The following is a 12188-nucleotide window of genomic DNA, read 5'->3' on the forward strand; positions in this document are numbered from 1 at the left end:
TCCCATTCCCACACTGAAAGTCAGATTATACACACCAACTAATTCTGCATCACCCACCAATATGGAAAATAAATCAAGTTTGAGGACCTGTTAGAAGGCTGCAAACTAGATGTACTAACTTTTCTTCCTCGAGTGCAACCATTATTATTTCTCTTTCCTTACTCCCACTGACCCAGCAAAGAAGGGGTATGGTTTGGCTTGTGGAGGTCTTCTGGCTTCTCGTATATATGTGATGGGCCCAGGATTACGTAGGTAAAGAGCAGCAAAGGCTCCTAGAACTGAAGGTTATACTTACACATAGCTTGCTGTGCAGACTCAGTTTTTAACAGTGCTTTCAAAACTTTTAAGCAACATAGTCCCAATCTCAGAGTCCAATTAAAATGAGATTTGCTTTCTAATTGGTGATTGGGAAATTGTGTAAGTGTTTATATAATACTATACTCTTTGAGGAACCTAAATGGAAAATATACTTATGGAAAAGTTTCTGCCATCCTTAGAAAGATGCCTAAGATTCTGACTGTCTGATCTCTTTCTTAAAAGGTGGCATACCAAAACATCATACTTATTTGTTGTGCCTGTTTGCACACTTACGCATATTATCTGTCAGCCCTCACAGAGACCACATAATCAGGTTCCCCATTTAGTAAGCTGAGGAGAGAACTCTGTTGATCTCTAGTGTTCTTCCAAACACTGAACTTGTTCGAGAAGAGTTTTAATGAAAATAAAACCAGAGTCCTTGGCTCTACAATCCTGGATGATGATTCTATCAATGGAACCAAGATGGTTTTCACACCAAAATGTGGCAGCTGTGTACACTGCAGTGTTACTTTAGCCATGTTTTTAAGTGTTTTGAAAAGTACTTCATATTCCTCCCAATTTCTTTCATTCACTCATTCCTCTAACTTCAAACTAAAGCTATTTGTTTTTCTCCTATTAAATTGTACCTCCTGACTTTATCCATCCTCAGAACTCAGACCTGAGGGCCCAAGCCACACAGACACACCTGTATGTCTCAGCCCTTGATCAGCAGATAGCAGTGCAGCATGAATTTGCCATTGGCTCTTATTCCAACACTAGTGCATGTCCACTAGCTATGTGACCTTCAGCAAACACGTATGCAAAACGGGGATTATAATGCATCTCAGCATTTTTATGAGGATTAAATCATAAAAAATGTGTGAAGCTCAGTACCCTGTACCCAGTACCCTGCTTAGCAGTACTTCAAGATGGTGCTACTCTGATTGATGAGTTGTTACAACTTAAACACTCTTTTTATTCCTTTCAAAACTAAAACCTAGAAAGACTATAACTTGAACTTTTGTTCCCATTCTCCCAAATACCCTAAGTCAGTAAGTAAAATTTAATAAAAATACAACCCTCTGCATAAGTCAAGGTACTAGGGAGAGTCTTAGGCATCTGAAAATGGTAGAATGTTTTTCCTCTTTGAAATATCTGCCAATTGTTTATTGTGTCCTCAAATGCATTGCTTGATAGCTCAAAAGAGAATTAAACCTTATACAGTCTTAAGAAGTCATTTTTACCACTAAGACGAGAAAAAAAATTTCCCATTGGGTAATAATATTCACTGTGATTAGAAGTTATTAATAAGATTTCCCTAAGTAAAAAGCTGTGCTTTTGAATGGCTTCTTTCGTGTGTGTGTGTGTGTGTGTGTGTGTGTGTGTGTGTGGTGTCCAATATATATGTTTTCTTTTGAAGAATACCAACTGAAATTTAAATGTATCAGATACATATCGGCGTTCATAGGTCACTGTTTAAAGAAGAAGAAAAATTTAGACAAAGTGCTTTAAAACCTTTTAAAATTTCAATCGAGAGTGACAAACGTGCAAAATTTTCAAAGCAAATACTTTTGAGTGTTTGAGTGACAGTAAAGAAATCACAGTGGATCGGCCCTAGACATACTTGTCCTTCCCCAAATCATCACTAGGTGGCAGGATTGCAGAGGCTGCATGCATGGTATGCAGATGCTAGCTGTGACTTAGAAATCTGCAGCCTGTCAGGCATTCCACACAACAGATGGTCAGTGAACTGTGTAGGCCCATCAGCCTTGAATTAATTGAGGAAATATCAGATGAGTGGAATGAAGCATACAAACCTTTGTTTGGTAAGAGAAGAAACGGACAGACTATCTTACCACCTGAAGTGAAAAAGGGTATCATAAAATAAAGAGAGCTTTTCAAGCACTATTTCTAAAGGCTCCTGAGTTCTTTGTGATGCTCTTTTTGTGTATCACTGATAGATAATTCGTCTCGTGTTTTCTTAGCTAAAGAAGCACACAAACCCCCTGTGTTTGTTGAGAAGCTACAAAACACAGGAGTTGCTGATGGCTACCCTGTGAGACTGGAGTGCCGGATTGCAGGTGTACCACTGCCCCAGATATTCTGGAAGAAAGAAAATGAGTCACTCACTCACAGCACTGACCGAGTAAGGTAAGAGACACACAGTGTCTCCACCTCACCTCTAACTGCTACACTGTGTGGATCCTAATGAAGAGCAAAAAGAAATGTGTACAGATGCAAATCAGTGTGTAAAAGTCATGTGTTTGGTATATCAAAAACAGTTTTATCTCTTTACCCAAATGTAGAATGAAGCTTTTAGAAGGCAGCTATATTTGGTAGCTGATAACAGCAAATTCTGACTTAACCTGAGAGTGTTTTCATTTAAGTGTTTCTATCAAAAAAGAACAGATAGAATCAGTTGCTGTGATGGCTTCTGTAAAGGCAGGTCGTCCACTAAGAATCCATGCACTGATGTATTTATTCAACCTCTCCACGGCTATTCTTCTCTCCCATTAACTTTCATGGGCTGGCAGCCTCTCTAGAATAAGTATGGCCCTATTATCTGTCTGCTACTTGCACAGTTCTGTTCCTAATGACCTAATTAAAAATGATGCTTCGTGTCTAAAAGCACTTTTTAAAAATTTAGAGCCCTAATGGCTTTATCCTTTTCTCTAGCATGCACCAGGATAATCATGGCTACATCTGCCTGCTCATTCAGGGAGCCACAAAAGAAGATGCTGGATGGTACACTGTGTCAGCCAAGAATGAAGCAGGGATTGTGTCATGTACTGCCAGGCTGGACGTTTACAGTGAGTGCACGTTTGTTGCATTTATTCATTGAATTATGAAAAATCACACAACTGGACAGTAAAGCATGCTACTCTTATAAACAACTATAGGACTTTATATCTTATAAAAAGGTATATGTAAGCTATATCTCATATCTTTTATCTTATAAACAACTACAGAATTCTATTTGCCAAAAAAAATTCATATTGTTCTTTTTCTTTCTATTTGTAGTTTCTCGCCATTAATAGTGAAACCCTACCAGGAGAACAAACACCCAAGTATCATTCAGGAACTCTGAATTAGTAGCAAGATATGCATGTTGATTTCTGTTACATTGGCTAGTCAGTTGTGGCTTCCTAATTCCTGAGCAGTGAGCGGTAGACAAAGACCTAAGTGTTTTTCACCTTTCCTGATTACTGTGTTTTGCCAGTAACTGTTTTTTTTAACATGTTTTCTTATATTATACTCATTTTCAGTGTCCTAATATACTCTAAACGTGTGTACCACTGATGCTAGAATGCATTCTTTTGTGGCTTAATGCTTTTCTTATTTGTACATCTTCAGCAGCTCGGCAGTAGATTTGTGTATGGGTGTGCATATATGTGTACATGCATCCTAAATTATAAAAAGGAAACTATTCCTACTGAATTTATAGACTGACCATTTATCCTCTGACACAAGGAAACCACTAGAAAAAGACTGAAAACTATTTTCAACTTTGACCTCCTCTTTACAAGAAAAGAGAAGAACTAGCCCTGTGAAGTTCTGATCAGGCCCTGAATTCAGGACCAAGAAAAAAATCCTAAATTTTGTGAAAACTGATATGCCTAATATGCCTGTCTGTATTTGAAACATCTCAGACTTTCCAAGTATATCTCTGTCAAAATCTTAAATATATTCCTTTCCTTTGCAGCCCAGTGGCACCAGCAGCCACAGACCACCAAGCCAAGAAAAGTACGGCCCTCAGCCAGTCGCTATGCAGCACTTTCAGACCAGGGGCTAGACATCAAAGCCGCCTTCCAGCCTGAAGCCAACCCATCTCACCTGACACTGAATTCTGGCTTGGTAGAAAGTGAAGACCTGTAAACCTGTTAAAGCTGAGATGCGGAACAGCCATTGCTTTGACCAATGTAGTCCTGTCACATTAAGTAAAATTGACTTATAAGAAATTTTTTGAAACCACCAAAATAATATCTTTTCTTGATAGAGAGCTTAAGTAGATGAGGCTTATAAAAAAAAAATGTACACATTGCACAGAAAAAGTCACACCATGTTTTGTCCAATTCAAAACATTTGGGATTGCTGTGATTCAAGTGGTCTGAAATGCCAAAATGCTAAAGGAAATCAGTTATCCCAAGGTAGCCATGATTTATATTATCGACAAGTGCCTTTCAACACAAGCTCTGGGTGCTATGTGGCATGGTGGGATGCAATGTTTAAGGTGACGCAACGATGACTCTACAGTGCAGGGTGGAGACCGCAAGTGCAATAGGGAAGAGGGACTGCTGGAGAAAGCCAAGAAAATGCCTTGTCTTTGCAAACTATTTTATATTCAACCATAAGGACGCCTTCAGTGTTATTCATACCCTGAGTTTTCTAGTGAGGTGAGTCGCCTTATTCTTCACCTCTTTTGTGTAGTACTTTCTTTTCATGCTGCCTTGATAGGAAGCTTCTTCACAATCCCTATTCAAAGGCTAATTTAAATAATTAATATAAACAATTCTGAATAAAACAGAACTGTATTGCAGTCCATTCCACAAGAGGCCTCAGGACCACCCAAACGACCACGGTGCATAGTATTTGGTGGCAATGAGTTTGGAAGGAGTCGGAAGGAGCTGAAGGCCAAAGCTACCAGCACAATTATACTGTAGCCATGTGGAGAAAAGCAGAAGGGGCAGGAGACGTGGCAGAGGCCAAGCTTTTCTTTGGTTTTCTTCAAAATTAACCACAAAATAAGATTTAAAAAAAATACTGCCATCCAAAGGTCAAGGAATCTAGGGTAAGCTGCAGGTTTGGCACAGAGGGCAGTGGATCTGAAATGTGGGTAGTCGCTGAGGAACTGGGACGAGTAAAGCAAGTTGAAAATGGGCTGAGACTGTAAGAGTGGCAGTAGTGAGAGACTGCCTGTAGTCCACTCGAGGGAAATGGACACTTAAGGAGAGCCAGAAACTGGTTGGTGCTATATGTCTTTCCCACTGGCACTAAGATACAATGGATGGAAATGAGGACTTCACTTCGCTTCTCTGCGGCCCTGAAACCTTGCCTTATGAAGGTGCTGGGTGCTGAGTAATTTTTTTAAGGCATCTCTGCTTTTTTGAATGTGTATGATTCATCAGCTTTATACTGAATTTGATTCTGACCAGACTTGATGGTTTTAAGTCGGAAGCAATAAAACTCTTGGAAGAAAAAAAAAAATAATTTGGCCAACTAGACTAAAACATGAGGCCTTAATGGTACTTTGCTATGGAAAGAAAACACTGTATTCCTTACGCAAAACACATATATAGCTTTCATTATTTATAAGTGTTGGACTTTCTTAGCTCAGTTATTCAATTCATATGTATTTTTTAAAATAATTTTATAACTGTAACCACCCCATATATTTCATATTACAGCTTCACATGTACAACTTTCTATTTCTTTTTAAGAACACCAACCGAGTTTTAAGTGATAAATAGGCTTGAGCACAGGGTGGCAGATTTTCTATGCAGCGTGGTACAAGTTTCTTTGACCACAATTATATTCATTGCTAATATGGAACTTAAGATACCATAGAGAGTCTCATGGACTTAGCTATATTGTAGAATTATGACTTCTCTGTCATATCTTACTTGCCAAATTTGTCTGAATGTGACTTTTTTTTTTTGCTAATTTGTTGGGTTGGGGATTAACTAGCATTACTTTGCCACCTTTTATGTTATATTTATATAGATAGATAGATAAAGTGCTATCCTACTACTTTGGATTGTTGTGCTGGTGTAATGTGGATTTAACATCAATAAATATTTAACAAATAATAGTTGCAACCTTGTCAAGCAAAAGACCAAGTTGTTTTAATTTTCTATTGTTACTGTAATAAATTAGCAAAAAAAAAAATCTTTCAAGAGACTTCAAACATCATTTTGTGATCATAGTTCTGTAGACCAAATGTCTGGCCATGATATGGCGGGTTCTCTGTGCACTCACTGTACTGGGAGGCTAAATGCACAATGTCAAGTGCTGCACTCATGGCAGAAGCTCAAATGGTTGTGATAAAGTTCAGTCCTATGCAATAGAAGGACTCATTGAGCCTCAGCCAGAGTCTGCTCCCTACCCTTAGGGCCACAGGTCCTCCTTGCCGTGTAGCTGCCCCCTCCATCTTCAAAGGCGGTAATGACAATCGCCCTCAAGTCTGATCCGCCTCCCACCTGAATTCTCTTCTGTCAAGTCTCGGGCCCCTTCTAAAGACAGAGCTGATCATATCAGTCCCGCACAGATAATCTCCCTTCTGTACAGTCTCCAAATTTTGAACCTTAATAGTTAATATCTTAATAATCATATCTTAGTAATTATATCCTTAGTAAGTATATCCCTTCAAAGCAAAACTGATTAAATGACCAAGAGGAGGTACGTGTGTGTAGGACACAAGGTAAGGATACTGAGTGCCAGCTTAGAATTCTGCCTCCCCTATCAGTTTGTTGTAGGAACACATACAAATATGTATATTAGGTTAGCCAGTGACATGATTACAGGGTACATGAAATATAGCAACATGTCAATTAAAAGAAAAGCACATTCATTGAACAAGGAATAAATGAGGCTACCCATACACATACACTCAGGTGCATTTATGCTCATGGCATTCATATCTAGATAACTGCAACAGGTGGACAATACATTCAGCCCTAAGATATTCTGCTATAGGACAGGAGGGAGACGACGCTAGTGACTATAATTCACAACCTCCATTGACTGAAAATACCTTTATCTTTTACATAAGCTATATGATGGAGCTTTGAGGAAACACTTCAATTAGACCAGAAATGTGCATTTCTGGTCCCCTATACTGTATGAGTTCCATGTATATACAATATTTCATTATTTACATTAAAATTTATCTAATTAAAAAGTTTGCCTTGGCTGGGTGCCAGTGGCTCACACCTGTAATCCTAGCTACTCGGGAGGCTGAGATCTGAGGTCCACAGTTCAATGCCAGCCCAACAGGAAAATGAGACTATTATCTCCAATTAACCACCAGAAAACAAGAGGTGCCTCAAAGTGGCACTTGAGCCCCCAAAAAAAAAAAACCGCAGGAACAGTGCCCAGGCCCTGAGTTCAAGCCCCACGACCAATAACAACAACAAACTTGCTGCTATACTACAAGTGACTTCCTTTGGTTTAATTCCTTTGGGGGAGTTTCAAGGTCAACTCCTGGAGAAGTTCTTCAAGTATGATTCCCTAGGCTATTAGGAACTTACTAGAAATAGAAAATCTTGAGCCCTTCCCCACCCTTCTGAATGAAACTCTGTACAGACCAGCATCTAAATTATAATAAGCCTTCCTGATGACCCTGACACACACTATAGCTCAAGAACCATTGCTGTATGAAGTTCAGTATCCTGACTCTTTCCTTAGTGCATGTATCCACTATGTTCTCAAAGAACGTCAAAAAGAATCTCTATAGGGTGCGTAATAGTCCTCCTGCAGCATAAGGACCATTGCAGTTGGCCTTTTATAGTTGTCTCATGAGACTAAATAGACTTAGGCAGTCTTGTCCACTGCCAATGAGACAATTTTCAAGAGGCCTCAGGAATTTTCTTGATTTGCTGAATTAAGTGATTTATTGCTTATTATTATTATTGATTACTGTTCAGCAGTATTACAAGTATGCAGGATTACGTCACCAGAATCTTTCCAATGTGGAAAAGGATTATTGGAGCATGACACAAACCCTATGCATAACCCATGAAAATACTGTGTTCTCTCAAAATTAAAAAAGCACTAGAGAAACGTTTATTTAAATGGCACCACTGGGACATCAAGCTTTAAGCTCCACCATGTTCCCAAACAACAAAAACAAACTTAGAGATTTGTACTTGTTTTAAATACATAAATCCAAAAGAGGAAAAAAAAGGCAAACTTCTAAAAGGAAAATTGTAAGAGATGAGCCATACTAGAAAGTAGATGGAAGTTTGGCATTAACTTATAGTAGACACACAAATGATGAAATGTAGCCAGCAATGGAGACAACTGAAATACAATCCAACTTCCACAACAGAGTTCATAAAAGACAAACTAGAAGTATTTGGCACTTCCACCAATCAAAGTGAGGGCAACACTGAAACAGCAATTGGACTCCATCCTCTCCTATACCCTGTGCAGGAGACTGAACTACCAAGCACAAGGCTCCTGGAATGACAGATCAGGATCGGGTGATTACAGAACACTGTGCCACTAGCAGGGAAAAAGGGAGTGGCTCAGCTTTTTCCCCCGCTATGGGCTCCAAACTACCAACAAGAGACTGATGGTCAGCAATGTGGACAGTCAGCATTCCAGGCAGGAGACTTCTCTGAGCAATGCAACCAGCTCAGTACAAAAGCAGCTATGACATTTGTTCTCAAAGTGGTCCAGGAACCCCTGAGAGAATGAATGAGCAAGCAAGGTCAAATCTATTCTCAAAGTGGTAACACAATACCATTTGCCCTTTTTACTTTTGTTCTCATAAAAATACTATTACGCTTCCATTATTTAAAAAAAATTGCTATCTGGGCACCGGTGGCTCACACCTGTTATCCTAGCTACTCAGGAGGCTGAGATCTGAGGATCACAGTTCAAAGCCAGCCCAGGCAGGAAAATCCATAATACTCTTATCTCCAATTAACCACCGGAAAACCAGAAGTGGCGCTGTGGCTCAAGTGGTAGAGTGCTAGCCTTGAGCTGAAGAGCTAAGGGACAGTGCCCAGGCCCAGAGTTCAGGGCCCACGACGGACAAAAAAAAAGAAAAACAAATTGTTATTCCTAAAAATTTATCTCCCACACTCCTTTGTTCAGAAGGTTGCTAGAAAATGTGCTCTTCCAATGAGGGCATAAACCTGGAAACATGGGGCTGGGGATGAAGCTCAATGACAGAATACTTGCCTAGAATGTAAAGGTCCTGGACTCAATCCCAGCTCTGTAAATAAAAGCAGCAGCAGCATCCAAGAATAAGAAAGGAAATCCATAGAATGGAGGCCAGGAGAGTCAGGCGCTGGTGGCTCACACCTGTAATCCTAGCTACTCAGAAGGCTGAGATCTGAGATCTGAGGCTTGCCATTTGAAGTCAGCAGAGTAGGAACATCTGTGAGACTCTTATTTGGCAATTAACTACCAAAAAGCCAGAGCTGGGGCTGGGGCTCAAGTAGCAGAGTGTGCATAAAAGCTGAATAGCACCCAGGCCCTGAGTTCAAGCCCTAGGACCAGCACAAAGAAAAGGGAGATAGACAGACAGAGACAGAGAGACAGAGAAATACAGAGAGAAACAGAAACAGAAGAGACAGGAAAGAGAGAGAGAGAGAGAGAGAGAGAGAGCCCACACAATAACTGTGAAGCAGAGCTGGAGAAGAGTCAAGAATGGAGCAGCCTGGAGACTCTGAAGACCTGAAGGATTTATTCAAGATATGGAATTGATGTATTACCTAATGTTTCTGAATATACTAAAAGAATAGTTGCATCACTGTTTGAGATTAACAAATTAGTGTTGATAATATAGTTACATCCTAATTAGGGGACTGTGGGGTGTGTGCTGATCACAGCGGAATCAGTCCTCAACTCCTTAGTGGGAAGTCAAAGATGAGGCCTAATTCTCAAAAATCTAGAAAAATGTACATTAGAATTAAAAAGATTAATGCCAGGTAAACCCAAGATTAAAGTGATTCTCTCTGAGGAATGGGAAATGACTGTTAATAAAACTGCTAAATAGAAGAACTGAATTTACACAATGTAAAAAAAGATGGGGATTCCCTGAGCTATATACTCTTGCAAGACAGCGTAATTATTTTTCAGATTGCAGCTTAGGTCCTTTTCTGATTTTTTTTTAAGGCATACACTGCGGGGGGGGGGGGCTCACTCCTACTATAGCTCTTTCCTATCCCCACTCCCCCTTCTTACATCAACAGGTTTCATTACTCTATTTTCCTTCCTCTGTGTTCATTACTCTATTTACTCTGAAAATAGAGCGAATGACTACATGGATCGTATTTATCCTCATTCGCTCTCTTTGTTGTGGGCACCAACCCCCTCCCCCCTCCCATTTAAGCTTGTTTGCCATTTTTTTTGGTATGTATTAATTGCATCAAGAGTTCACTAGGATATTCTACACATAAATATACTACATTTTCTGCAGAGTAATTGCTTTTTTTCTGCCCCCATATTTTTTTTCAAAAGTTCTCATAGAGGTTTCTTATGCCATCTTTATGCCTTGTATTTCAAATTTATTTACCTCCATCTCTCTTAATCCCCTGCTCCTATCCTCCTATATCCTAATAATTAGAATCACGATCTCTGTGTGAATAGGTATTTTGCATCTATGTATGTCTGTGAATATGTCCACATCTAAGCAAAAACATCACTACAGTAGGCTTTTTGAGGTTGGTTTTTCGGTCAACATGATATTCTCCAATTCCTTCCATTTGCCTGCAAATGAGAGGATTTCATTTTCTTTATGGCTGTGTATATATCTACCTCATCTTTATCCATACCTCTGTTGTTGAGCACCTTGGCTGGTTCAACCACACTGGGAACAGTACTGCAATAAACATGGGTATGCACAATCTTCCTTGGATATTTACATTCTTTGGAATATATTCTCAATGATGGTATGATGGAGTCATAACACAGATCTATTTTTAGGTTTCTAAGGAATCTCCGTACTGAATTCCATAAAAATTGAACTAGTACAGGTTTTTCAAGTACTTCTTAATCATCCTTTATTTGATATTTGTTGTGATACTCCCTTTTTCATCTCTAAATTCATTGTCTCTCCTTTTCTTGTTTTGGTCAAAGTAGCTAGTGCTTTATCAACCTTATTTTTTTAAGGAACCAACTTTTTTTTCACTGATTCTTTATATCCTTTCATTCCTTTCTGCCCTTCTTTACTTCTGTTTATTTAGGGTTTGACTTGTTCTTATTTTTCTGTATATTCAAGGTATATTAAGCTACTTATTTGAGTGTTCTTTGTTCTTATGTTGTAGACACTCATAGCTATAAAACTTTCTACTTAATACTGCCTTTTCTGTATTCCAAAGATTCTGCTAAATTATTTTTATTTGAATATAGGAACTTTTTTATTTCTCCCTCTTATTCTTCAGTTTCTCACTCATCATTCAATACTGTACTGTTCTGTTCCATGGGTTTGAATGTTTTCTGTAGTGTCTTTTGCTGTTGATTTCTATTTAATTCCATCATAGTCTGATGGAATATAGGAAATTATTTCAGTTTTCTTGTATCTGCTAAAAGATGATTTATACTGTTGAATAAGATCTATTTTGAAGAAAGTACATTTGTCAAATTTAGGGCAGTAGTATATCTTTATCAACACATATTTCCACTCAAAAAGCTTGGAAAATGTTTCAGTAACATTGAGTAAAACTACAGACTTCTTCCTCTATTCTAGATAACCAAAGTATATAAATTATTTTTGCACAAAGTATCTCCCAAAGTTAACTTATAACATAGAATTCTATCTCTCAAAAGCAGTTGTAACCATTCAAATTGAATATGTATAACAGTATAAAAAGACAACAAATGTTAAAACCTCAATGCAACTTTTTAAAAAATTTAAACTGACTTTAGCATTAATGTCTTTGTTTTTTTGTTTGTTTTTTAATGGTAAACAAAGGCTGAATTAAGGGCTCTTAAGCATCAGACAACAGCTATCCGTGAGTGTTCTGGTTAGGAATTTAACAAAGCTTTAAAACTTTGAGCCTACGGCAAGAGCTAGCAAGTGATTTCAGAAACAGAATGCAGATATTAAGAGATGGACAATTCATCTATGTGAAGCAAAGTTTCAGCATCTCTACACATATTCCACCAGTTTGATATAAAGTAGGGGAAGAGTAGAACAGTTTAAAAGATTATACACACAC

General features: G+C 38.6%; 1 protein-coding gene across 1 annotated transcript in view; it reads left to right on the forward strand.

Moving 5' to 3' along the window:
* Positions 1 to 4258, forward strand: part of Palld (palladin, cytoskeletal associated protein) — a 315080-nt gene extending 310822 nt beyond the window's left edge. The window contains exons 18-20 of the mRNA XM_013026075.1: positions 2283 to 2448; positions 2974 to 3107; positions 4001 to 4258. Of these exons, the coding sequence (XP_012881529.1) occupies positions 2283 to 2448; positions 2974 to 3107; positions 4001 to 4173 (473 nt within the window). The 3' untranslated portion in view covers positions 4174 to 4258. The remainder of the gene's footprint in view (positions 1 to 2282; positions 2449 to 2973; positions 3108 to 4000) is intronic.
* The last annotated feature ends 7930 nt before the right edge of the window (positions 4259 to 12188 follow it).

The sequence above is a fragment of the Dipodomys ordii genome, unplaced genomic scaffold, assembly GCF_000151885.1.
Source record: "Dipodomys ordii isolate 6190 unplaced genomic scaffold, Dord_2.0 Scaffold4, whole genome shotgun sequence".
In the NCBI taxonomy this organism is placed as follows: domain Eukaryota; kingdom Metazoa; phylum Chordata; class Mammalia; order Rodentia; family Heteromyidae; genus Dipodomys; species Dipodomys ordii.